Source organism: Asterias rubens, chromosome 19 (genome assembly GCF_902459465.1).
Source record: "Asterias rubens chromosome 19, eAstRub1.3, whole genome shotgun sequence".
In the NCBI taxonomy this organism is placed as follows: domain Eukaryota; kingdom Metazoa; phylum Echinodermata; class Asteroidea; order Forcipulatida; family Asteriidae; genus Asterias; species Asterias rubens.
In genome coordinates, this window is record NC_047080.1 from 2772083 (window position 1) to 2799893 (window position 27811).

A 27811-nucleotide genomic window follows, 5' to 3' on the forward strand; every position below is an offset into this window, starting at 1 on the left:
ACTTGGTAACCCATAGAAAACATAATAATAATAATAATGCATTTATAATGCGCCATCTATCTAGTGTACAAAACTCTATTCCGAGGCGCAAAACAAAAAACAATACATACAACAAAAAAGAAATGTAGAACATAATAAAACAATTATACAATGAATAATCTACTGTCAAGACAACGAGCTAAGTGTATAAGACGATTTAAATAAATGAGTTTTCAGCAAGTTTTTAAATCATGGAAGAGAACTACAGCACCTGATGTTATTAGGTAAAGCGTTCCAAAGTTTAGGAGCACAAGCGGAAAAGGCACGATCGCCATACGATGAGGAAATTCTAGGAATAGTTAAAAGGGACTTAGCAGAAGAACGAAGAGTGCGAGAGGGGGGCATAAGTTACAATAGTACAAAACCATCACTTTAATTCTTCGTATAACCAGGGAATAATTCACTCTTTGGAACGAACTCTTTGCTAAAAAAAAAGAACAGCGAAACTTTCCATGATACAAAGGAGCACACAAAGTCAAAATAAGTTTTCAAACAAAGATACCCAAGCCATTTCACTGTCTTCCCCTTTGGACCATGCTCCTTAAATGCACTGTACACGTTTGGTAATCGTCAAAGACCAGTGTTCGTCTCAACGTATGCATAAAATCACAAGCCTGTGAAAATCGGTTATCGAAGTTGCGAGAAAATGATGAAGAAAAAACACCCTTGTTGGACGAATTGGTGTGCTTTCAGATAGGAATAAATGACTTCTAGCTAGAAGTCTTTTATTATTTAAGTGAGAAATTGCCTATTTCTCAAAAACTACGTTACTTCAGAGGGAGTCGTTTCCCACAATGTGTTATTACTACTACCAACACCTCCAAATGCTCGTTACTAAGTCAGTTTTTAAGTTAATATTTGTTTTGAGTAATTACCAAACGTGTACCTTCCCTTTAACCGAATATCATTATAGTATGGTGGTCCACGGTAGGTTACCACATAATGAAGGTCATGAGATCAGTTACACCCAAAAATTTAACCCATTAAAGAAACACACAGAGAAAGAAATACAATGTTTCAATGCGGGTTTATCATGACCTTGCTTGGCGTTGCATTTTTACGTACCGTATATAGGCCTATAACCTGATTTGCATAAGTTTTTGTCTGGTTTTTCTTACAGACTCTATACACTTGAACGGGATTCGTTATAGTGCAGCCTGGATTAGGCTTAAGGCCCGGTCACACAGGCCCCGATAAAGAGAACGAAAACGAGAACGTCAAAAATCTCGAGAACGTCAAAAATCTCGAGTTAGGACCAGTTACTCGTCCTAACTTACGACTATCCATGCAATGATCTCCTGTAGGACTAGTCCTAACTCTTTGTGAAATTGACTCCAGTGTCTTTAAAGCGAGTAATGATGAAGTTCATACTAGAACTAATTTGTGTCTGCATTTTGTTTGTTTCGATGATCTTCCCATCAAGGGAACTAAGCAAACTCCGCAAGAGGATGTCAATTATAAAGTAGACAAAGGGACGACGCAGGCTTGCCGCGACTCACAGAAGTACGCACACTGTCACCAAGAAGTGTGTCAACTACCTCCATGGTCAGTCCATAGAACAAAAGAATGAACGAACAAAACCAACAACGGACAAAGGTCTCAATAAGCCAATACAAACAAACACAAACTGATTCCACATCTAAACATGTCACAAACAATCCACCAGTTTTGCAAAACAATACAGTTGCTTTTTATTGCCCAAAGCACCAAGTCCGTGTCCCTTTATATAGTTAGAAAGTAAAGTTATTGTGGCAGTTTCACTCGGATAACAATATTACTTATTTTCAGAAGTATGGTTCTGGGGAATAACTATAAAATTATCTCCCGATAATTGGCAAGGACGTTGCTCAGTCCAACATGGTAATTTTTATTTTATTTTATAGATTGCGGCCATGGTCAAACCATACACAACAAAGTGTGTCAAATTTATTCCCAGGCAACTCGCCTGGCTTCCACCTCCAGTAAATCACACAGGGCGTTCCCATTTGATCCAAATTCAAAGGCAAATGAACCGTGCAGCAACCATTCAAAAGAAGAGGAAAGCAACCACATTACAAACAAACGTGGGAAAACCCTTTGTGGAGACTAACTCCCCTTACTCTAGGAAAAACGTTTGCCACTGCACATGCTAAAGCAAACTCCGCAAGAGGATGTCAATTATAAAGTAGACAAAGGGACGACGCAGGCTTGCCGCGACTCACAGAAGTACGCACACTGTCACCAAGAAGTGTGTCAACTACCTCCATGGTCAGTCCATAGAACAAAAGAATGAACGAACAAAACCAACAACGGACAAAGGTCTCAATAAGCCAATACAAACAAACAAAAACTGATTCCACATCTAAACATGTCACAAACAATCCACCAGTTATGCAAAACAATACAGTTGCAAGGACGTTGCTCAGTCCAACATGGTAATTTTTATTTTATTTTATAGATTGCGGCCATGGTCAAACCATACACAACAAAGTGTGTCAAATTTATTCCCAGGCAACTCGCCTGACTTCCACCTCCAGTAAATCACACAGGGCGTTCCCATTTGATCCAAATTCAAAGGCAAATGAACCGTGCAGCAACCATTCAAAAGAAGAGGAAAGCAACCACATTACAAACAAACGTGGGAAAACCCTTTGTGGAGACTAACTCCCCTTACTCTAGGAAAAACGTTTGCCACTGCACATGCTAAATTTCATTACAATAATATTATAGAGAATGTAATTTAAGGGTTTTGAAACACTTTGTTCAAATCGATTTGTTTACCATGATATGTTAATTTTGGTTTTTACCCATACACTGATGTGTGTTAGCACTGTATACTCAGTACTTTCCCGAGTCCTGTGAAAACAATATCACAGGCATGTTACTCGGGTGGGATTCGAACCCACGACCCTTGCAATTCTAGAGCAGTGTCTTTATCTCTTTATACCTGATGCAAATTTAACATCTATTATATCGTTGCGGTACCCGCTGCCAAAACATAGGATTCGAACTGCCTCTAGCTGCCGGGCAATCTCGGTAGTCTAGTTGGCAAGACACTGCTCTAGAATTGCAAGGGTCGTGGGTTCGAATCCAACCCGAGTAACATGCCTGTGATATTTTTTTCACAGGACTCGGGAAAGTACTGAGTATATAGTGCTAACACACATCGGTGTATGGGTAAAAACCAAAATTAATATTCTTTATCCCCGATGCAAATTTAACATCTATTATACCATGATATGATGAATCTCTACTCACAGTGCCATTTCATTTAGACCACAGCGCTTTAGACGAACAATAGCAATGTAGATAATACAACAAATGAACAATAAAGCAATAAACAGACACTATAAGGAAGTGCTTTCTTGCAAATAGGCAGTGAAATTGAGGTGCGTAGTGTGATGGGAAGATGGTTCCAGAGTCCTGGAGCGGCTAAGGAAAATGATTTATATGCAGCGGATTGAAGAGATTTGCTGCTTAGTTTATTTTCAGCAAGACAGGTTTTGTCTGATGGTGAGCGAAGCCCAGCACTGGTTTGAATGTGAAAAGAAAAACAAGATGAAAGATATGCTGGTGCAAGTCCATTTTAAGCATTTATACACATGCACCAATATTTTGAATTGAATGCGCTCTTTCACCGGGAGCCAATGTAGCTCTTTGAGAAAAGGAGTTGCATTATCATGTTTAGAAGCACAAAATACCGTGTACGTTAAAGGCAGTGGACACTATCGGTAATTACTCAAAATAATTATTAGCATAAAACCTTACTTGGTAAAGCATATTGTTAACTGTATGGGATTTGAGGCAATCGGTTTTTTTATTACACTGTAAACAAATTGGGTAAAAAATTCCCAACTTTTTACCCAATTAAGGGCGAACAGTGAACTCCTCCAACTTTTGGGCAAAATTATACCCGTCAAAGTTGGGCACTCTGATTGCCAAATAATTGGGTAATATTTCCTCATCAATAGTTGGGTACATTTTGGTAACCAACAGTTGGGTAATTTTTTGTTAACCCATTTTCTGGGTATTTAATACATTATCAATAACCCACTAATTGGGCGATGATTTATTTATGATTTAACCCTTTTCGGTGTTATCCAACAAAATGGTGAATGTATTTAACCCTTTGATTTACAGTTTCTTCTGTGATACGTCATACAAGCAGGCGTAGAAAATATATTTTCCACGATGGCAAACGGTGGTGAGCTGTGACCTTCCAAGGCCTTGGCATCTTCTCAAAATAACTAAAAGTACACTGTACATTGGCCTTCTGTTTATTTCTCTTTTTAACCTTTTCTGACTTTTCTTTTCATGTATTCCACTTCACTGTTTATGTTACACTTTTAGTTACCTGTTCATATTGTGTTGTGTAGGGTCGAAATTAATAACAAGTTGTTTGCAATAGCTAACTGACTTTTACTTTTTACTTTATTCAAAAAGTTTCCGTCATTATGAGTGAATGAATAGTTAAAGCAATGAACCACAACGTACTGTTGGCGGATTGAAACCTATGTATTACTTTTCATAGAAAGTATCAATAGTGATTTTTTAAATATTTTGTTATTTAAATAATGACTGAATGAACAAGTTAATGTGGAACGTGACTAATGAAATTGCGCGCTCATCGTAGACCAACCAACCAAAACATACTTTTTGATGGGTTAAATTGGACCTATAAAGGATTACTTGTATTATAGAAACGATCTGCTGCGTTCACAATAAACCGGCCTTGACATTTAGAACACAACTTTTTGGGATACGTGTGAACATTACTGGGGTATTAGTTCTCACGTTACATACAGTGTAGTCTTGGTTCCAAGACCATTGGTGTTGCGCGGTCACACACAACCAACGTTCCGATTATGCACGGCAAAAACTGTACACGCTTGTAATGAACGAACGCTAGCGGGCGCTCTGTTTCTCTGATTTCCGGATCTCACCATGTCTGCGCTCACCATGGATGGTGAGATCTAAATCAGAGAAACAGAGCGCCCGCTAGCGTTCGTTCATTACAAGCGTGTACAGCTTTTGCCGTGCATAGATCGGAACGTTGGTTGTGTGTGACCGCGCAACACCAATGGTCTTGGAACCAAGACTATATACAGTGGAACCGTAGAGCGTGGAACATGGAACTGAATAGCAAGCGTGGACATCAACAAATATCTTGACATTCTTAAAAATGGTTTCATATTCACTAGCTTATGAAGACCGAAAATAGGACGGAAAATAAATTAACTTGTCCAAAAATTACAAATGGCACAGTCACACCATTCTCGATTTGCTGTTCCTCAAAAAATAACAAAAATAACACATAAACAAATGAAACATAAAATAATAAACAAATACTATTTCGGACTTACTGTATTTTATTTACATCTGTACAATAGCGAAAACACACCAGGGCCTTATTTCACGGAGCTGCTTTAATTTTAAAGGCAGTGGACACTATTGGTAATTCTAAAAGTACATTGGCCTTCTGTTTATTTCTCTTTCTAACCTTTTCTGACTTTTCTTTTCATGTATTCAACTTCAGTGTTTATGTTACACTTTTAGTTACCTGTTCATATTGTGTTGTGTAGGGTCGAAACAACAAGTTGTTTGCAATTTCTAATTAAATTTTCAATTTAACAATGTTTCCGAGAAAGAAGTAATTTTCCACGAATTTGATTTCGAGACCTTAGAATTAGATGAGGTCTCGAAATCAACTTGCATCTGGAAGCACACAACTTCATGTGACCAATTGAGCTCAAATTTTCACAGGTTTGTTATTTATGCCTATGTTGAAATTCACCAAGTGAGAAGACTGGTCTTTGACAATTACCAATATTGTCCAGTGTCTTTAAAGGCAGAACATACTGAGCACGATACCAGACACAAAAGAAGGTTGTTTTGTTTGTTTGTTTATTTGTTTGAAATTATTTACTCTTGTCATTGGGAAATCAGCGGTTAGCTTTGTAGGAATTCAAACCCATAACCTGATGAGTGCAAGTCCTAAAGCCTAACCACTCAGAGGACCACGGTGACCGATTTGGCTGGAAACCTGATTCTGGTAAGCGTAAAAATTTGTGTGCTAAGCTACATTTTGTGCTTAAAGCAACTCCATGAAATTTGGCCATGAGCTCCGTTTCATTGAGCTGCTTTTAAATCAGAAAGTATTGCTCACAAAACTAGTAAGAAAATTAGAATGAAACCAGTCAAAGATGGCGCATGTGATATGGTATTTGGGCTGGTAACATATTTCTGGTAAGCATAATCTTGTTGTGCTTAGCTAACTTTTCGTGCTAAATCAGCTCTATGAAATCGGGCACATCTTGTTATTAATAATTAAAACATGGATGCGAACACACCATTTAATAAATAAAGTTTATACACCACATGTAATATCTGTAATATCTGGTAAATGATAATGGTGGGTCAAAGAAAATAAATATTTCACAAAAACGTTATTGGTTTAATCAACATACAGCTTATGTTTAAAACAAAAGTCAGAGATGGCTACTTAGAATTTTATACAAATTTAAATATATCTAAATTTGTTTTCTATCACAATTTGTGGCATGTACGCAACTATCCGATACCAATTTCATCCTGATATGAATCAGAAATAATTGTTGAAAAAAAAAAAACGTTATTTGCTTTGCAAATATTAGGGAACCAGTCAAACAAGAATTACTTCAAATAGTACTTTGGCTGGTAACCAATTTCCTCTAAGCAAGACATTTCAAACCCTTCTTAGGCAAGATTGTTTAGTGATTGGCACCTTTTAGCACTTGGTTTCTTTACCTATGACATTGAGCAGGTTTCACGACTGTTCAACATGGACCCAATTTAACGCTTAAAAATTTTCTGCTCAGCATAAATGAACAGTGTACCAGTTACAAATTGTTCATGTGACATGGTAGTTTAGCTGGTAACCTTAATTTGGTAAGCATATTTCTGGTGTGCTTAAGTAGCTCTATGAAATTCACAAAAAAAGTATCTACATGTCAGCACAACAAAATTACCAGAATAAGGTTACCAGCCAAAGTAGCATTTCACACGTACAATTTGTGACTCTGGCATTTTGCTCATTTTCTGCTTGGCAATTTTTGTTAAAGGCAGTGAACCCTATTGGTAATTACTCAAAATATTTATTAGCATAAAACCTTTCTTGGTGACAAGTAATGGGGAGAGGTTGATGGTATAAAACATTGTGAGAAACGGCTCCCTCTGAAGTGCCATAGTTTTTGAGAAAGAAGTAATTTTCCACGAATTTGATTTTGAGACCTCAGGTTTAGAACTTGAGGTCTCGAAATCAACCATCTAAACGCACACAACTTCGCGTGACAAGGGTGTTTTTTTCTGTCATTATCTCGCAAGTTCGATGACCGATTGAGCTCAAATTTTCACAGGTTTGTTATTTTATGCATATGTTGAGATACACCAACTGTGAAGGCTAGTCTTTGACAATTACAAATAGTGTCCACTGCCTTTAAAGCTATTTGATTTGCTTAAAGTGGGCCCTGTGTACAATTTCATGACTTGGCTTACTATGGACCTCTGTACATACTATGGACTTCTGTACATACATGTACAGCACTTTTGAAGGAACACTATGGTTGTGGCCCCTGTATTTTACACATTACTAGGCAATACACACAATGACCATTGTATAACACTCATTCTAAAAGTTGATTGAGAAAGTGATCTGGAAATACTCCACAGACTTCAAGCTCACAGAACACACCAATTTATTTACTGCAAATAGACTGTGCAAGTCTTGTGTGGATCGAAGACGAGAAAACAAAACGAACAAAGGATATATTTTTTTATAAGAGCAACTTTCCCATTAATGCAAAATTCTTGAAAAATAAAATCACTCCAATTTGTTATCATGACAAATTCATTTTTTACATGATACAAATGATTTGAGGACAAAAATAAAAACTTTGTACGAGGATGCTTTTTTTATTTTAGAAACCCCATATGCAGATCCCATCCTAACTGTTGCGAATGCTGTGACCAGAGTTGCGGTTGTTACTCATGTGAAAATACCAAAACAGTTCTTGGTTGTTCTCTCTGCAAGTGTGTTCAGCTGAAACTTTCACATGAGACTATTATTGAATCTTTCTTGAAAAATTTTGCCTATAAATTAGAATTAAGGGGACAAAAACCAAAATCTACATTTATGACTCTACTTTAAGTGAGCTTTTGAATACATTACCGGATACTCAATCACAATATGACATGCTATGCTTTCCATCTAAGCGGGGTGTTTTTGATTCTAAGCTGACGTGCCCCCCTCCGCCCCACCTTCCTCTGCCCCACCTTCATCTGCTCCATCAGGGGCAGGTTTCTGGTAGTTGCCCTTTTTTTGATGGCGGCACATTTTGCAGTCATCATCGTCGTCACTTTCGTCACTCGAAGAACTCTCCCCGAACATCCTCGGTTTCTCGTATATACAACAACCTGGCGGAGTTAAGAGATGAAATCAAAGTTCGACCTTCAGCTGGCAAGCATGGAATGTCACTGAGGCCATGGCCTCCTTTGCCCTGGTCTTGACCTTAAGTTTCCCAAAGACTTTAAAATGGAAGTGCCCTTTTTGAAATGTAAGTTGCCTTGCCCTCACAAAGATGAAACTACAGGCAGATGGCCTCCGTTGCCGCGGTCTTGGCCTCGATACCCTTAAAAAGTTTCTCAAAGTTGTCAAGATTTTCCCAAAAACTTCAAGTTTTTTTTCTTTCATTATTATCTCGCAACTTCGACGACCGATTGAGCTCAAATTTTCACAGGTTTGTTATTTTATGCATTGTTAAGATAGAGCAAGTGAGAAGACTGGTCTTTGACAATATACCAATAGGAGACTTTCCAACGCTAGGCGGCAGCAGACATACCGGGTAAATTTCCATTGTTTACGTAGTTCTGAACATGCGCATAATTCTGAGAACAATGGATTTACCCGGTAAGTCTGCTGCCCTCTATCGTCCCAGAAAGTCTCCCATTGTTGTAAGACTTACATTTAGATTTTTTCTTGCCCATGTGTTCATTGTCTACAACTCCATTTTTCCAATTCACCTTCTTCTTTTGCTTGGGCTTCCTCAGTTTTAATGTCAGTGATGGCTAGAGGAAAAATATATAACGAACATCAGAAAAGGCTGCAAGTTTAGGGAGAATTCATTGATAAAATTGACTGACATTAATGTTGGGAATCAAGTTATAAATAGCAAGTAATATAATTACACATAGTTAAAAGGATGAATTCAGTGTTTTTTAGTTGCGATAACATAACCATCCTCCCGAGAACGGCAGGGGGAGGGTTTCGACATTATCATACTTCTAGAAACTATTATAAAGCTTCCCGTGAGCCTTAGTTTCTAGATTCCATAGATTAGAAGTAACGTTATCGCACCTATGACAGTTGTCAGTTACCGGGTCTAGTCCACAGTAAAATATTTTACACATAGTTGAAACATTGATTAAATTTGCTGTAGAATTTTTAGGCACATGATGATGATGTACTTTTCTATAAAAAAAAATCCTACAAATTTTTGTTCAAAAAGAAAAAATACAAAAACCAATTTCATAAAGATGAAATATTGGCTGATCCCAGACCCAATTCTGGGGCGCTTTACTCCGTTATAAAAACAATTGTTGTTAAAATCATTAAAATAAACCGGAGTACAGCGCCCCAGTTACTAATCACCCCCCCCCCCCCCCCCCTCCCCCCCCCCCTCTTATTTAAGTTTTAACATACACGGCAGTTTCATTTTTTTAATTTGACCATTGACTTACCGAGCTTTGACTCTGAGTCTGTGTTTCGGTGACTACAGCCGCTTGTGTTTGTAAAGTACACGTTGAAGACATGGCTCTGCTAAGAATGCTTTAAAACTTACGATTAAAATTGTCATAAATTGAACATTTTAACACAATTTCGGGTCACCGTTTGTGTGTTGACAACATTTTCTGCATGACAAAATTATACTGGTACCCAGTAGTACCCAGTTTTGCACGACGTAAAAACAACAAGTCAATGGCATGACGTTGTGACACCAGTTTAGGGCAGCGATATTTGTAACCTCGCTCCTTTCTGTGTTTGCTTGTCCCCATAATCAATTTCCTCGGATAATGTGCGCCTGATGGTCCACAGTTGTGGGGAAAAGGTCGTCAAAGCAGAGTTCACATTTCAAGATGGCGGCCTCCATGGGAGAGAAACTAACTTGCAGAGATTTGCACAGCTATTTGCAGACGCTACCTTCATTCGTTCTAGATAAACTATACAACCACCCAGCAACTTGTTTGGCTGTATTCAGGTGAGTTAATTTTACAGTTAATATAAATCAAAAACACAGTTTCAAGATAGACCTAGTATTTTCATTAAAAATATCAAAACAAACATTTTTTAATTTAAAAAATACAAATAAAAATAAATAAAAATAAAATAAATACAATTATTACATTTAATTAAAAAATGAAAGGACGATTAATCACTAATAATGTGTGAGGCCGTGTCCGAAACGACGACTTTGGCTACAGCTTTGTCTAGATCAGCGCGTCTACCACTCCAGTGTTGAAGAATAGCATAACATTAACACTACACAGGAAGCCCAACAACAAGCATGATGACATGATGTTTTGACAAGCAAGAGAAGATAGGCTACCTAAAATAGGCTAAATAACACTATACTACTGTTGAAAATTGCCGACTGGCTTCTAAATTAGTCAAGATAAAGAACCAAGATAAGCTTTTAAAGTTGTATTGTAAAGTTGTATAACATTTTGTAGGATTAGGCTTTTTTAAATTTTTTATTTGGGCCAAGCAAGTTTATACAGCTGTTTTAAACTATAAAAGTAAAACACCCAAATGCTCCTAAAAATCACATGACAATGAGCAATACTACTACTCGGTATCTAGCGGACTCGACTGTCTGTCAAGCAACTTTAATTTCCTATTTCTCTTGCCTTCAGGGAGCTGCCAACACTTGCTAAGCATTATGTCAACAGGGTTTTATTTGTTGAGCAACCGGTTCGTAAAGCATCAGTCGAATCATGGGTCCAGAAGGCCCATCTTGAGTAAGTATGCAGCACCTCAAACCTCACACCTCAGGCCCTGATTCCCAGGTTACAGAAACCCCATTTTCACCACAGGGTACACAACAAAATGTGCATCCTGAGAAAGTGCAGTATCCAAAACCCTTGTTGCGATAACGTAACCCTCCTTCCGACAGCTTCGGAGGAGGGTTACGTCGCAACTACCAAAAACCCCTCCCCCACTCTTATGGTTACTGCTGAATGTCCATCATTTTCAAGGTAAAAGGCACATAGGGCTCAAATATGGGGAATCTTAGTATAAACTATAAGACTACATGAAGTGTGGTTATTTAATACTTGACCAGAAACTTATGAACAAGAACAGAAACGATTGAAAAAACAAAAACATTTTATGGTACAGATTTTAATTGAACAATCATCTCATTTGTCTTATGATCACATTATTATACTTCATTACTCAACACATTTGAAAGATTTTCATCAGACTCAAAGTCATCATTTCAAACATAATTTGTTATTATTCAAGATTTAAAAGTAGAATTAGCTGTTGCAGAAACCTTGCCAACAAAAAGGACCAATGGTATACAAGCAAAACATAGTTTACAGCCTGACACTTTGACCCTAGCAGAGTTTGCTATGAGGGTCAAATTGTCTGCCTTAAAGAAAGACTCTTCTAGGCCCCAAACAACAGGCCAATTAACTATATTGTTACATTGAGTTACTACATTTCTGTGTTTTCTTCCTTGTAGCCCTTAACCTAGAGTGGCATTTAGCCTTGTTTTGGGCGAACTTGCATAAAAAAAATTATATAATTGTTTTTGTTATCTATACCCAAACCAGAAAACACAAAAAATGTGCACAGATTTTGTCCGACTTGAGGATTTGGCACGACAATACCCTTCCAGGAGGTCTCCCAGGATGGCAACTCAACCCAATCTTCAAAGCCAATCTACGGATTGCTCTACTAGGAGGGTAAATATTTGCAAACAATGTTTTCCCCTTCCCTGATTTTGCCCTTCACTTTTTTAGTGACTGGGCAGCAGGACCAGTTAGCTTGTCATTTTCAATGGTCCGTCAGGAAGAATATCGTGCCTATTGACCCCTTGCACGCGCATCACACGCGGCGACCAATGCCACGCTCACCATGTTGGTGGGCAGTAAGGTTTACGTGTATCAACGCCGCGTCGCCTAAAATGCACACTTTACTGCATAACGCGCAGCATAGAGTTGATGGGTCAATGGGGTGTCGTGGCCAAGCGGACAAGAACACCGAACTCAAGCTCTGGTGTTTCTGTTCAGCAGAGTGTGGGTTCGAATCCCGGTCGTGACACTTGCGTCCTTGAGAAAGATACTTAACTATTATTGCTTCTCGCCACCCAGGGGTAAATGGGTACCTGTGAGGGCAGAGTTGGTTCTGGTGAAGGAGACTGTTTCTACTTCTTACCCAGGTCCCATGTGTGAATGAAGGCACCGCCAGAATATTTAAACCACATATTATTAATCTGGTTCTAACTTTGTTTTGTTTCCCCCCCCTACAGTGGAAAGCCATGGTCAGGCACTGGGAAGACTGCACCAGACAAGAATGCTAAAGACATCGATAGCCTTAACAGATATGCAATGGATCGGTGGGAGGTATTAACAGAGAAAAACACTCTGCATTCAGGATTTAGTATCTTACAGATTGTACTAGGGTTTGGCTCAAAAGTTTTTCTTTTGGATTTGTTCTTTTCAGAAATGTGTGCTCTATCACTATTTATAATAAACCAAGAGATAACAAAAAAAAACATTAAATAGAAGATTCAAGTGCTAGCCTACTGCTTGCTTGTAAGAAAAATATAATAAATAAGGTTGCATGCAATGCACAAAAAAAAACACTATAATAATCATAGTAAAACCCGCCCACACAAAGTTCTTTTCTTTATCAAAAGAAACCACAGCATTTGACATAATCAAATTACTTTTTGTCTGAATGCACATTGACATTTCTTTTCTTCTTATTCTCTAGCTGGTGCTTCACTTTCTGGTCGGGTCAAAGGGTGATGAAAGTCTATCCCCCGACATAGCTGGCGTTCTCACACATTCAGGACTCATGAAAATGTAAGTGTACCTCGCAATCGGAGCTGGCCCATGCATTGTGTCGAGTCAACAAACCTGGTGCTGGTTGCGTGTATGGAGGAATATTGCACCAAGAGGAGGTTGTGTAAACATGAATGTATTATGAATCGGAATCGGCTCCATGGGTGTGTCAAAAGTGGATAATTTTGTTTGGCGAGGTGCGACCATGGCCCAATTTCATGCCACTGGAATTCTGCGCCCGAGTTCCATAGAGTTATGCCAATTTACAGGGTATCGCAAGGGTTAAGTGCTTTGGTGAGAAGTGCCATTAAATTGGGCCCTTCTGTGGAGCATGTGAAGGGATTGTGGAATGTTAATGGCTTTCATGAAGGGCGCCCTCTCTGGCTTGTGTGTGTGTTTGTAGCAATTTGTATGTACATCTGGGTATCTGTTTTTGTAAAACCAAGATCTTTCCCAAATCCATCTAAAACAAATAATTGATAGAGATGGATTTCTTGTGTGTGTTATTTGTTTTTCCCCCATGTTCAGAAGTGAGGATGGTCAGCCTGTAATAACACCGTCTGGTTTCCAGTTCCTCCTCCTAGACACTGCATCCCAGGTGTGGTTCTTTATGCTACAGTACTTGGAGACAGCTGAGGTAAGGGGACCAGACCAAAAAACGTGTTTATGGTTTTAGATATTTCTTAGATTTTATTGATTTCCATATACAAAAATAGAAAAAATACATTGTATGTGAACATATGAAATCTGAAAAATATATTTCATAAACTGTAAAAGTCAGCGAGAGTGTTGTTTTGTTGTTACAATTTAAATGTAATCATACAAGACAATTAAGATTTGTCAGTGTTGGAGCATCACTAATTGAACAGCCCCATCATTTATCTATCATAAGTTGCTGCCATTTGGGCCTGTAGTACTTTCAACCTACAAAACCATATAACTTCCTGTATAGGGTGTTAGAACACAAAAGGTTAAAAAAAACAATCCTTAAAAGCCTTTTTCTTAAGGAGTGAAATTTGAGAAGTAACATTTATAATTTTCCCACTGCTGTGTGTTTCAGTCTAGAGTTCTGGATCTAGTTGATGCCCTTTCGTTCCTGTTCCGTCTTAGCTTTTCAACTCTTGGCAAGGTAAATATGGAAACAAGAAAATATACATTGTTGTGCACTCTGGGGTTAGGGGCCTTTTAACAACCGTGACTTTGGTTGATTTTGGCGCTATATAAATTCTCTCTGATTGATTGATTGATTAATCATAAATGTATTAGGTCTTGAACTTCGCTCTTGAAGGTCACAGCAATGTTCCTGTGGTAAGGGGAACATCTATGAGAAAATGTGAATTTGTATTGGAACTTTGCAAAGTACACCACATCAAAAGAACAGGGGCATCACGGCAATTGCTGTTGGTGACATGGGTTGATTTGAGGCCTGATGTATCCATTGTTATATTGCGGTAATAAATGGTGAAACTTATTGGTGGCAAACCAACTACACTGTATCACTACATTGACATCTGACCTCTCACGAATCCAACATTCTCTTAAACCCATCTCTTCCGATATTAGCCTATAAAAATATTGAGTGAAATTTTCTCCTCGTTCTTGACCAGCGCCTTTGAATGTCACACAGAGGAATTGCCCTTTACAAATGCTGTGTCATATTTATTATTATCAACTGTGTGTGTTGGTGTGTATCATTTTCTATGATAATTCTATTATTTTGGGTTGCCTTTTCTTGAAGGATTATTCATGTGAAGACATGACTGAGTCACAACTACAATTCTTACAACATCTCAGGGAGCTTGGTCTTGTGTTTCAACGAAAGGTTCGTTCAACATCCTTATCAATTAAGTCTGGAAAAATTGTGTTTTGGGTGTAACCTTTCCAACTTTAGCCCCCTTTTGATTCATGGCCCCACGCTGTGGTGAACGGAAGTGTTGATTGGGTGATTTTAGAAAAATAATTGTTTTTATATATATAATTGTAGCGGAAAGTAATTATGGAAACAACAAAATGCACATTTTGTCAGGATACGAACAGCCTCTAGCTACGGGGCAACCTTGGTAGTCTAGTTGGTAAGACAGCTCTAGAATTGCAAGGGTCGTGGGTTCCAATCCTACTCGAGTGATATTTTTTCTTAGGACTCGGGGGGAAAGTACTGAGTATACAGTGCTTACACACATCGGTGTATGGGTAGAAACCAAATATTCTTTATCCCCGATGCAAATTTAACATCTATTAAAATGCACTTGGGGTTAATCGTACATGTATCAGGTTGTGATGTCATTAGTAGTCATGACCGAACTTTCACCCAGAGCCTGGTGGTGAGAAGGTCATGTTGAAGAAATGGGTATTCCTGGAATGCTAAGAAGGCAAAGCATTTGAGGGAGTTTGGAGCGATCAGCAGTGTTTTGGGGATAGACCAACACTACCAATGCAGTCAAACCAACTTATTAGTGATAGAGTGCAGGTAATATCAGTACAAAATAATGACCATTTATGTTTAGTACACTAGCAAGAATGCTACCAGATTATCATTCCAAGACAAAATATCTGAAATAATTATCATAATTACAATTTGATTACAGAGGAAGTGCATGCGTTTCTACCCAACAAGTCTAGCAATCAGCTTAGCATCAGGTGAGCACGAATAAATAACATAGTTCCACTTTTTGAAAAGCCAAGGGAAAAGCCCTTACACACTTTGGTGTAAGGGTTAAACCAAATAACATTCTTTATCCCTGATGCAAATTTAACATCTCCTATAATTGGTTTTGCTTGTTCAAACGCCTCGACTACATTATTGGTGCGCCATATAGACGATGTGACCTCTGACAGAACGAAAACCATAACATGATTCGCGCGCAAACCACCTGCCAAAATCTTTGTTTTGGCAGCCAGCCAGAAAGTGTATGCAATCTTACCATGACTACTTGTCTTTTTGCCCGGCGAAAAATGACGTATACAGTGTTTTTTTCAACAGAGGGCGGTTTAAATGTAATGTAAACAAAGGTCACATCGTCTATAAGACTATCTATTACTACAATTATTATTTTTCTTGCCCAAACAAGGTATATCAAGTGTTAGTACAGACAGTCACAGGGAAGGCTTCATCGTTGTGGAGACCAACTACAGAGTGTATGCTTACACAGAGTCAGATCTCCAGGTGGAAATACTTGGCCTCTTTACTCAAATGCTATACAGGTTAGCTTTAAAGTATGTTTGGTTTGCAGTAACACTGTGTGTAGCTCTACTTACTAGGTAGATCATGATTCTTTGAGAATCCGTCTTGCTATGCATTCTACATGTTCTACGGCCGGGAGTAGATTTTTCAGAACTTGGGAGACTTTTCCTCTACCGCGGAGTAGGTTTTCGGAGGTTAGCTTTACAAAATTCAAACTTTGGCATGCAACTCAAATTTATAAGAAGAAAAGTACCAGGCACATAAACACTTGCACTGTTTTTTTTCTTCAAATTTTTAATGGCACAGCTGAGAAACCCAAATCAAGAAAAGTAGCTCAACAGTTGAGAAACGTGCACCCCTGTGAAACCTCACCTCAATCCTCTGAAGCGGAGTTTGGTGCCGATTAAACTGATGCCTTACTGGTCATGGTATATTCCGGGCTAACAAGTTCTGGATGTGCTTGATTGCAAGTCCAGCCTGTGAGTGTGGAGCTGCCCACATCATCAGTGAATGCATTGTTCAAAGTTGCTCAGTCTAGCAGTCCCTATTAAGGAGCTAGCAGTCTGGCCACACTTGACAACAAATGTATCATCTTCGCCTAGTCTAATCTGAGACATATGGACTTGGAGTTATTGATGTTTTTCTTGGTGATTACTGATTAGCATTTTATTTTGGCTCCTCAGATTTCCTAATTTAGCTGTCGGTGCCCTGACAAGAGACAGTGTTCAAGCAGCAGTCAGTAACGGCATCACAGCGGAGCAGATACTTCACTACCTTAGAACGCATGCGCATCCTGAAATGCTCTCAAGGGTAAGGTTAATGAGTGAAAATTTCATAATCGACCCCAATGGTTCCGAACCCTCCGAAACCCCACTCAAGAAATTGTCAAATTTTTTAGGAGGGTACTGAAGGCCAGAAACAACAGTTGCTTATAATTCCTCGGGCTTGCGATCTACAGTGATTAAGTTCACTTTCGATGCTTCCTTGGTTTCATTACCAGAAATATATTATAACGTATAATAATATTATAAGAGAGATTGATTGCTGTATGGTTGGAAAGCATAAATATACATACAAGTTTATTAACAACTTTTCTTTGTTCCTCCATTGATGTGCCATCCCCATTGATTTTGTACATAAAATCAAATCAAAGACACACTCCGTGTGTCAAATCCACAATGTGCCTTTTTGAAAGACACTCTCACAACTTAAAACTGAAAAGCAACAACTAAAATACCAATCACTGATAGCCCTTCCTTTAATTATTTCTAGATACCAATAGTTCCAGCCACTATCAGCGATCAGATACGACTCTGGGAATTGGAAAAAGACAGACTCACATTCCAATCAGGTGAATATTTCAACAAATTAACATGTGTGATTTCAGTTTAATGAAAATACCCCGTACATGTCACAATGATTTTTTGGATTGATTAATCTGAGTCTAAGAACAACAGCAACTATCAAGACATAATGCGTTGAATTTGTTGGAAACAAAACAACCAATCATGGGAGGTATTTTATTTTATTGAATATTTTGCAGCATACGTTGAATTTGGTCACAACAATTGTAAACTGGATTAAATGTTTTGCTTACATTCGGCCGGCCATGCCAACCAGCCCAGTTTGTTTATCAACATTGGAAAGGTATATAAAACTGTGAAAAAAACAGCATGGCGACCATCTTTGACAGCTTGATAAACTTTGTACTGTACTGTGTTTCCCAAAATGCATTGATAGAATAGTGCACTAACATAACTTATTTTTATATTTCAGGGGTGGTCTACAATCAATTCCTATCGTCACAAGAATTTGAGGTTCTCAGAGATTATGCAAAGGATCTTGGTGTACTAATGTGGGAGAACCCAGGCAAGAGGACACTTGTGGTGACCCCCACGGGCCACGATGATGTCAAAAAATTCTGGCGACGACAAAAGAAGGGACAACAGTCCTAAGAGACGACTCTTTTTTTTGTACTTAAGAAATATTTATTTATATATTTTCTACTTGTTGAGATGTTACTTTTGATACAAGGTAAAGAGGTCATGTTTTTGTACACAGCTATGGCTAATTGACTACAATTCTATGTTGTGGACCGTGTTTACAGTGACTGTCAAAATTTGTTGGATCAGACATTGATTCAATGCACAAGCAGCATCATATTTGAGTGAATTTACGCATCCCCTAGTGTTGGGTATCACCACGGCCCAATTTCATTAAGCCGTCAAGCAGACAACTCTACTGATCAAATCTTCTAAGCAAGAAATGGGTGGGGCACCAGTCACAGCAATGGAAACTTTATGGTATTCTGGTTGGTAACCTGTTTTTGCTAAGCAAAATTTGTTCCTCCTCACAGGCTTCAAGAAATTGGGCCCAGAGCTGTTTCCTATCTTGATTTTAGCAAGGTGGTTATTTTTGAGTCTCAAATTTTTGTTTACAACCGGTTCCCTACTGCGTTCAGGAATGCATTTAGGCCATAAAAACAGCGAATAGATAAATGTGTAGAGTAAGCCTTATTGAGACGCATCAGTCAGGATAAAACGGCAATAGTTTTTTTTTGTTCCTGGCAATAATCTTAGCCCTTCAGAAAATCTTGGGGCTGTCAAGATTTGATATAAACTCAACACGACTGACCTGTAGCCGCTCAAAAATAATAAAGTGAGAGATTTGTATCTACCAAAAACAAAGTGTTTGTATCTACTTAATTTTTGTTGCTAACCTCAAATTTTCACTCCTGCTGTTACGTTAGAGATTGTGGCATATGGCGTTCAAGAACATCTGGCACCTAGAAGAAAGAAAACAAAATCACAATTAGGTTTGTTTGAGACAAAACTTCTTCAGCAACACAGGAAAGAATATTTGTCATTTTGCATCCCAAAAAAAATCTTGATTTAAAGAATTTGTTTTTAGTGAAAGAATTAAGAGTTGACGTACCTGTTGGGCTGGAAGTAGAGCTGCAAGCAGAACAGATGTATCCAGGGCTGTGCAGTGTACCTAGACGGAGATGTAGAACAAAAAATAATTGTAAACTTGGGTGTGATCCCTGGCTCAGCGGTTATATGGCATCCGACTGGCACCCTAGAACAAAGATATTGGCTATAGAAGACCACAAGTATGTTTATCAGGAGGTCAATGGTCCAAGTCCCGCTTCAGTAAATTTGTCACTGTTCAAACCCCAACAGTTAATCAGAGTATACAACACTTTTGAAATGAAAAACAAAACAAAAATTTAAACAAGCGAAAAAATAAAATAATAAACACAATGACGCCCTTTATTTGAAGGAAATTATGGCTTTTAGACTTTGTTTGGAGTGTTTCCTAATTAATAAAATTCTGGTGAGCAAAAACTAGCTCTTTGAGCTTCTGGTCTTTTTTTACCTCATCGATATCAAACAAACGTAAATAAAAGTGCAAGTGGATCTTGAATTTTGTCCACATACCGTGTGAAGGAAGTTTCGTTGTCTACTTTGGGAGGCACTCTGGGTAGGAATGGCTGGGTATCTCATCTTGACTCTGCGGCTTATGTAGTCTGTACAGCTGTATACACACCCAACCTTAACGAGAAGAAAAATAATAACAGTGCATCAAGAACAAAATCAGAGGAAGTAAAGTTAATTCGAGAAGTACCCTCGATCCACAAAGCGCAAGTAGTTGTTTCGGCCGAGTACCTTCCTTCCACCCAGGCAGCAGTTAATAGGCAAGGCGGTTCTGTTCAGCACCGAGAAGTCTACTGATCCCCAAGAACCTACTCAACGGCAGTAGAGAAGTCTCCCAAACTAAAAAAAAAAACGCTCCGCGGCAGTAGAATACAATTATAGCTAGACAATTAGTTCTTAAAAGAACAAATCTACGCAGCAAGTTGATAAACAAATGACCAGAACACACTTACCTCCACAAATTCAGCTATGTTTGGGATCCAGACTTCAATGGCATATTTTAAATGCATGCTTGGGAGAAGCTGGGCGCTCGGGACGGAAGTAAGTCTGTAAAAAGAAAAGTTCTTTTTAAAATGCAGGATTTCAAAAACAAAGATGGATTTTTAGGGTGTAAATTCAATACAGTCATAACTTTTCCAAAACGAACATGATTCAACTTTATAACCAAGTGGCACAGACAATGACATTTTGTCCTACAAGTTAGAAGTATCCTACCGGTAGCGTAAAGGAAGTTTCACCAGGAGATCCGTTGCCGTACGGAGAAACTGTGTAAACAGAGCACTGCTGGCAATGTCGCTGTTTTCACACACACCACAAAGTTCAACCTGTAAGGGATGAGAAGTAAGTGAAATAACACTCGCAAAATTACTCCAAACTACTTGATGTCTTGTCAGTTAACCCCTAAGGGCCTTCTCTTGTGTGGCAGTTTTACAGGCAACTTGGTGGCAACCAACAGCACTGCATGCTTAAAGTCACCTGGAAATAGAATTTATTTATTTCAAACATAAGAGTATATGCTTACGAACAATAAAACAATTTTTTTAGTATTTGTTTGTCATGATTTATATGTTTAAAAAATATATAAAGTTGTTTGGGGGGCTGACTCCACCTACCCCTTTTGTGACGTCAATCGAGGCAGACTTTGCCTGCAATGCGTATAGTAAACACACGTGCAAAGTACATGTACGTCCAAGTCGTGAGTTGGTACATTTCAAAAAGTGTTTTTCTGCATTCAGCAGCAATACACCTGGTCGGCATTGCCGGCAAAGTCTGCCTCGATTGACGTCACGAACAGCGCCCTCTCGGGTCGGGGTCTACTCTTAAATTTGTAAATAACATAATAACTGATTTTTTAAAACCTTAGTTAACTGTTTATTCACATTCCACTCATCAAAACACATATATTAGTGACAAAAGCTTTATTTTGAAAAAATACCACTTCCAGGTGACTTTAAGGAACACTTTGGTGCCATGTATTTTTTTTCCAGTGCTAGACACACAAGGCCTGAAGGACACTTCAAGGTGTTGGCTACAATTTAATTGTCCAGGGGTCATTATTGCCATCTACTCCTAAGGCTGAAACAGGGTTACCCCCTCTACAGTCCATGCGGATGTAGGCTGAAACAGGGTTACCCCCTCTACAGTCCATGCGGATGTAGCCTGAAACAGGGTTACCCCCTCTACAGTCCATGCGGATGTAGGCTGAAACAGGGTTACCCCATCTACAGTCCATGCGGATGTAGGCTGTAGGGAATCATGCATAAAAAGCCTGGCTGGTAGAGCAGAAAGAACTACCTCCCCAACTTCACCGAAATGAATAGTCTCTAAAGGGCTAGACCTCACCTGCATATTGTGAATGTAAATGACTTGTATTTAATTTTCTATCAAAACACATTAACAAAAACACTTCTCTAAACTAATCTTTATTTACCTTTTGAGTCTGAAAGTTGTTATGGAGTCCATCAAACTTATCTGAATCTGCGAAGTCAAGAATTAAAAACATATTGATGAGGCAGCAATGGAAAAAATGTGCCAAAGTCTCTTTTAAAGGCACTTGACACTATTGGTAATTGTCAAAAACTAGTCTTCTCACTTGTTGTATCTCAACATATGCACAAAATAACAAACCTGTGAAAATTTGAGCTCCATTGGTTGGTGAAGTTGCGAGATATAAATGAAAAACGGAAACAAACCTTGTCACACGAAGTTGTGTGCTTTCAGATTCTTGATTTCGAGACCTAAAAATCTAATTCTGAGGTCTCGAAATCAAAGTCGTGAAAAATTACTTCTTTCTCAAAAACTACTTAACTTCAGAGGGAGCCGTTTCTCACAATGTTTTATACTATCAACAGTTCTCCATTACGCATTACCAAGTAAGTTTTTATGCTAACAATGTTTTTGAGCAAGTACCAATAGTGTCCACTGCCTTTAAGGAACAACAAATTAGTGATATATGTAAAAGACTCACACAAAAACAAGTTTACCTTTTAGGCTGTCATAACTCCTACCAACTGTAAATCCCCTGAAATTAAATGAAGAAACAAAATGAAAAGAAACCTTTTATTTAATTGTAAAACTGGTTTTAAAAACGTCCACAAAATCTTCTTAGGGTATGTTTCTTCAAAGCAAAAATCATACTGTGACAGTGCGCAAACAAATGGATAAGGGAACAGACCAGAGTTCCGGACAACTTTAGCAACAGTAAAAAAGAGACAATGGAGCTGGGCAGCTGGTAGGAGGCCCTCCAGTGGAGGGTAATAATGAGTAACCAAGAGCAGTTGCTTTCATGAAAAAGGAGTTTGGTTTTTCCAATCAAAATCATATTTGTATTATTTTCCTTTACCTGTATGGTAGATCCTCCATCTCCATTACCGACATCATGTAGTATGCTGCAAAAAAAGTGAGCAATAATATATACTTTAATTTTTACAGTTGAAAGTTGTAAAAAGAAGGGGGTTTTCAAAACCAGTCCTTAGTCTTGGAGCTTTTGGATGAGGTGTGAATTGTGACATCAAGATTGGTGGAGTGCACTGAAAGGGTTTGGATACTTTTTGTCAGACATAAAAACACAAACATCCACAGATTCATGTTAAACTTTCACAGTTTAAAGATAATGATGGCAGAAAGCTTCCCTTTCAAAATATAACTTGCTGAAGTGCTGTAGTTTCTGAGAAATGAATATAACAAAAATTATATCCGTCTCACTTTTTCTCAATAACTTGTCAACTAATCAAACTTGGCACTTGGTAAAATCGAGCCAAGGGATATTTAGATGCTTACCAATAAATGCCATGGGGCTGGCTCCAGTAAGGTACTGTACATTCTCTTGTGTCTCTATTGCATATATCTGCAAACAAAAGAAGTAGGGAGATGATTTCATCCAAATAATTGGTTAGTAGTGAGGCCAGAGATACAGTTTGTATCCACTGTCACCTTGCTAACATTGATGCATTCGACATTAGTGTGAAAATAATGTGACAGTATTTTTACTGTTTTCTCGGCAAGTAATAATAATAATAATAGACCGTTTTTATATAGCGCTTTTCACGCCCGAGGGGTGTCTCAAAGCGCTTCCGACAATATTACCCCTGGTCACTGGGCCTTAAATCATTCCTTAAACCATCTCAGCTCCCTGGGGAGTATACAGCCTGTGCGCAATATATGCGCTACTCGGCTAAACCAATCACAAGAACCATCTCTGCCCTCACAGGTACCCATTTACGCCTGGGTGGAGAGAAGCAATTATAGTCAAGTGTCTTGCTCAGGGACACAAGTGTCACGACCGGGATTCGAACTCACTCTCTGCTGAACAGAAGCATCAGAGCTTGAGTTCGGTGCTATTATCTACTCGGCCACGACACCCCACACTGTATACAGCTGAAACTTTCACATGTGACTTTCTGGATAATTTTGCCTCTAAATCAGCCTTTCATTGACGAAAAGACAATAATGACCCTACCTTTAACTTGTAGCTGCATTTGTTGCAATACTTGTGTTATGTCATATCTTATTATAGGGTGTAGGATATAAATCCAACAAACTGATTCAAAACTTGTTCACTTACCTCGTTAGAAGAGTCTGGATTCAAACCGATTGCTTCCTGCAAAAAAAAAAGAATATTTAAAATATTGACCACCATTAAGTGGGAAGTATACGTTCCATAGTAAAGAATCTATTATATTATCATGACTGAAAGTTTGGTCACGGGCAGACCCAGTAACTGGGGTGCTGTACCCCTTTTTAAAGGCAATAGTGTCTATTGGTAATTACTCAAACTAATTATCAGCATAAAACCTCACTTGGTAATGAGTAATGGGGAGAGGTTGACAGTATAAAACATTGTGAGAAACGGCTCCCTCTAAAGTAAGAAGTAATTTTCCACGAATTTGTTTTTGAGCTGGGGAGCGTACAACCCCAAGCTGCTTTAAATTAGCATGAAGTGTTATATCCAACACAATACTATATCAGCCCTCCCAGGTTCCTTTGTGTAGAGAAGCAATTATGGTTAAAGGCAGTGGACACTATTGGTAATAACTCAAAATAATTCTTAGCATAAAACCTTTCTTGGTAACGAGTAATTGGGAAAGGTTGATGGTATAAAACAATGTGAGAAACGGCTCCCTCTGAAGTGCCATAGTTTTTGAGAAAGAAGTATCTTTCCACGAAATTGATTTTGAGACCTCAAGTTTAGAACTTGAGGTCTCGAAATCAACCGTCTAAACGCACACAACTTCGTGTGACAAGGGTGTTTTTTTCTTTAATTATTATCTCGCAACTTCGATGACCGATTGAGCTCAAATTTTCATAGGTTAGTTATTTTATGCATATGTTGAGATACACCAACTGTGAAGGCTAGCCTTTGACAATGACCAATAGTGTCCATTGCCTTTAAGTGCCTTGCTCAAGGAAGTGTCATGACCGGGATTCAAACACACGCTCTAATGGTTCAAACATCAGAACTTGAGTCCGAGGACTAGACTTTGATGGAATTCTCGATTAACAAAACTGACCAGGGCGATTGACTTGAACAATGCTGGACAGGAGAACGGGACGAATCCTTGCTGGATGAGTTCTTGACTCGCCCACTGCGTCAGGGCAAGCTCCATCAATGCTGCTTCATGTTTGAGGAATGCACTACCAGCGTGTACGGTAGGAAGACTGCAAAATTACAAAATACCATAATTTATTTTATTTTATTTTCATTTTATTCGAAATTTTTATACATTTACCCAAGGAAAAGAAGTTGAACTGGGGCTGTCAAGATTGTACAACAGGGTAAAAACCGTCGTCGAAACATGTGTACAACCCACATTAAAATAATTATTAAAATGGAGATTGCACACAAAAGGCTTTTAAAATGACACAACAGTAAAATATTTAACCAAAATCAAGTTAAATCCTTACCTTTCCTCTACAAGTTCGTTTGAAGTCCACCCTGCTGATTTATCTGCACTGCCTTCTGTAATCACAATAATGTGTATTTTTGGTGTTGTTATTTCGAAAAATTCAAATTTTTGTTGATGATTAACACTACAATGAGAATCTCATCAGGAACATTTATCCGACAGCAGGTCTCCCACTCACCGGTAGTTTTCCAAAATATCGGTTTTGATCTACAAATGCTCATCTGAAATGGCTCAGGTTTACCTCCAAGAATTAATCAGTAAATCTGATCCATCAAGGACTCTAGCCCCTGAAATGTTCGGACATAACTTACTACTTCTTATTTGTGTACAGAATATACTTCCCCTAGCGAGCTTAAAATTGTGACAGAAGTTGGCTAATATTTATCAGATGATGCCATGATTGTTTCGATTTTACCTTCTTGTTTATCAGCTCCAAAAGTTTCCAGGACTTTCGGCGCAGATCCCCGAGGCTAGAGGCATAATAAATATACAACAGAGGAAAATAATAAATAATTTATTATTTTGCATCGTTTAAGTGAGAAGGTGCAAATTTGAGCAAATTAAAGAGCAGTTTCAAGATTATGAGCCGATCTTATTAACACTCATACATGTACTTTGGTTTTGAGTGATAGATAAGCTATTCCAGCCAGCAATGATATCATGTGTTGTTGCATCTACACAGTACAAAGTCAACCCTCCTACTGTCTGACCATTCAATATCATCAAACAACGTGGTTTTGAGTATAATGTCACACACAGACAAATAAATTATGGTAAAGTCTATTGCCAGAAGACACAATTGCCACAGCCGGGAATCAAGTCGAAACACCAGAGCTGGCTCTTAATCTCAACCACTCTGCCTAGACATGCCCTGCTCTTTTTCACAAAGCAAGTTCTGCTGTACAATAGCCTGTGAGGATACAAGGGGAGAAAAAAAAACATAACAGGAACAAAAAATTACTCACAACATCAGGATGTAGATCGTTTGGAAGCTTCAGAGCTGCTGGATAGAACTCATCGGACAACGTTGCGATAGATTTCTGAAAGAAAAAGGTTATAAAAACTGTCCTTAAATCAGGCATACACAGAAAGTTAACGACATGGACAATGTCATCAAATCGACAAAGTTAACCGACCATAAAACTTGCTGCCATCATCTTGGTCATGTACCTTGTATCCACTAAGAGTTATGAATGCTGATATTCATTGGACAACAAGAAACCAGCCTATTTCTCCTTCCAGCCTCGGTTTGGTTACATTGATTTAAAGGAGAGAAAATTAGGATGGCAGCACCATGATAAAGAAATTTGCACAATGTACAATTTTGTACATAATACTGCACAACACTCACATTGATTTGTCGTAGGTTTTCTCGCAGCGTTCGCCCCAACTGTTGCAGTCCATCTTTTTGTTCTTTAGTTCCTTGACCCTAAACAGAGCACAATAAAATAAAATAAAAATAAACAATATTTATTGTTAATCATTTCGAGAGACCAATTGTTCAGTTTTTTGTAGTTGTTGGGTTAGCTCTCCTTTCCTCCATAACAAACATGTAGGCCTAAATCCCTTCAACGACTGCATAACAGGACACTACATGTACTGATGGCATCAGCAACTGCTGGAGCTACCATAATTGCGATAACATAACCCTCCTCCAGACGCCTCCGGCATCGCTGCCGGGAGGAGGGTTACATTATCGCAACAAGAGTTACCATCAATTGGTGAGTAATTACTCACACTTTTGTTCAATTGCTTGCTCCGTTTGTTAACTTCAGACTTTTCTCCTTCAATGCAGATTTTATCTTGCTCAAACAACTGAAGCTCCTTCCACAACGACACCTTGAATGAAAAAGAAACCAAAAAGATCAAATAAACATCGAAGAATGAAATGGAATTGTTATCTCAAAACCGCTGCCTAATTTGTTTCATCCCCCAAAATAAATTAAGTCCCCCCCCCCCACCCCCGAAAAAAAAACCCCAACAACAACAACAACACAACTGCATGTTCCAGTGCAGTGGCCAGCTGATTCTACTCTACACTGTGACTGTCACTTCACCACGTTCACCTGGCATGCCTGGCTGTGTAGGCTGTGATGAAAAAAGTTATCAATTCAAAAGAGGGCGCTATAAACAAAATATAAACACAATTTCCATGCCATGCCATTTAATTGACAACAAACAGTCAAATACGTTCCCACAACCATGACATTTGTGTTAATTAAACCAATAAACCCTCACGCCTCACCAGGTTAGTCAGATTGACCTTTTGACCTCTAGCAGAAACATTTCGTTCCAGCTCGCTCAGATCACTGAAAAGTCTTTTGAACTCAATTTCCGGGTTCAAAATAAATGGCACGTGGTCTCCTTCTGAAGTTGGTGTGTAAAGTGAAGATGATGAATACAAACGTTGCTGCTTGACCCATCGAAATGCATTCGAAATGTGAATGTTTCTCAACTGAAATTGTACCCCTGGCGTTACCAACTTCGACGATAAGTTCTTTGCATATTTTATGGAATTCCCAGACGAAAATTGTTGTTGCATTACACGGCCCCTTTGCACGTGAGGCTGGAGACAAATTCTACACACTCGTAGGAACTGCATGCTGTGTTTTTAACTTTAACATATAAAATAACCCACAGTCTTCACACGCCGGAAAGACGGC

At 38.6% G+C, this 27811-nt stretch overlaps 3 protein-coding genes across 4 annotated transcripts; 1 reads left to right on the plus strand and 2 right to left on the minus strand.

Moving 5' to 3' along the window:
- Positions 1–7425: 7425 nt before the first annotated feature.
- LOC117303213 (E3 ubiquitin-protein ligase PPP1R11-like) lies at positions 7426–9983 on the minus strand. The gene is made up of 3 exons (XM_033787353.1): positions 9793–9983; positions 9018–9120; positions 7426–8469 (listed from the first exon to the last, which is right to left on the minus strand). The coding sequence occupies exons 1-3, from the start codon at positions 9862–9864 to the stop codon at positions 8285–8287; spliced, it is 360 nt and encodes a 119-aa protein (XP_033643244.1). The 5' UTR covers positions 9865–9983; the 3' UTR covers positions 7426–8284.
- A 123-nt stretch (positions 9984–10106) lies between these two features.
- LOC117303210 (general transcription factor IIH subunit 4-like) lies at positions 10107–19036 on the plus strand. The gene is made up of 13 exons (XM_033787348.1): positions 10107–10310; positions 10966–11070; positions 11890–12021; positions 12588–12681; positions 13055–13146; positions 13654–13762; positions 14186–14254; positions 14864–14947; positions 15711–15762; positions 16194–16326; positions 16990–17116; positions 17579–17657; positions 18083–19036. Exons 1-13 carry the CDS (start codon positions 10189–10191, stop codon positions 18259–18261), a joined length of 1377 nt encoding a protein of 458 aa, XP_033643239.1. The 5' UTR covers positions 10107–10188; the 3' UTR covers positions 18262–19036.
- LOC117303208 (serine--tRNA ligase, chloroplastic/mitochondrial-like) lies at positions 13676–27755 on the minus strand. Of its 2 annotated transcripts, XM_033787347.1 has the most exons (18): positions 27394–27755; positions 26886–26987; positions 26500–26577; positions 26114–26188; positions 25564–25618; positions 25147–25201; positions 24753–24900; positions 23807–23842; positions 23023–23089; positions 22586–22631; positions 22227–22264; positions 21674–21720; positions 20458–20567; positions 20196–20289; positions 19747–19860; positions 19241–19300; positions 19026–19091; positions 13676–13757 (listed from the first exon to the last, which is right to left on the minus strand). In XM_033787347.1, the coding sequence occupies exons 1-17, from the start codon at positions 27748–27750 to the stop codon at positions 19047–19049; spliced, it is 1527 nt and encodes a 508-aa protein (XP_033643238.1). In that variant the 5' UTR covers positions 27751–27755; the 3' UTR covers positions 13676–13757; positions 19026–19046. The 2 variants fall into 2 exon arrangements, with proteins under 2 accessions (XP_033643238.1, XP_033643237.1); XM_033787346.1 differs by lacking the exon at positions 13676–13757 and having other exon boundaries at positions 19010–19091.
- Between the last annotated feature and the right edge of the window lie 56 nt (positions 27756–27811).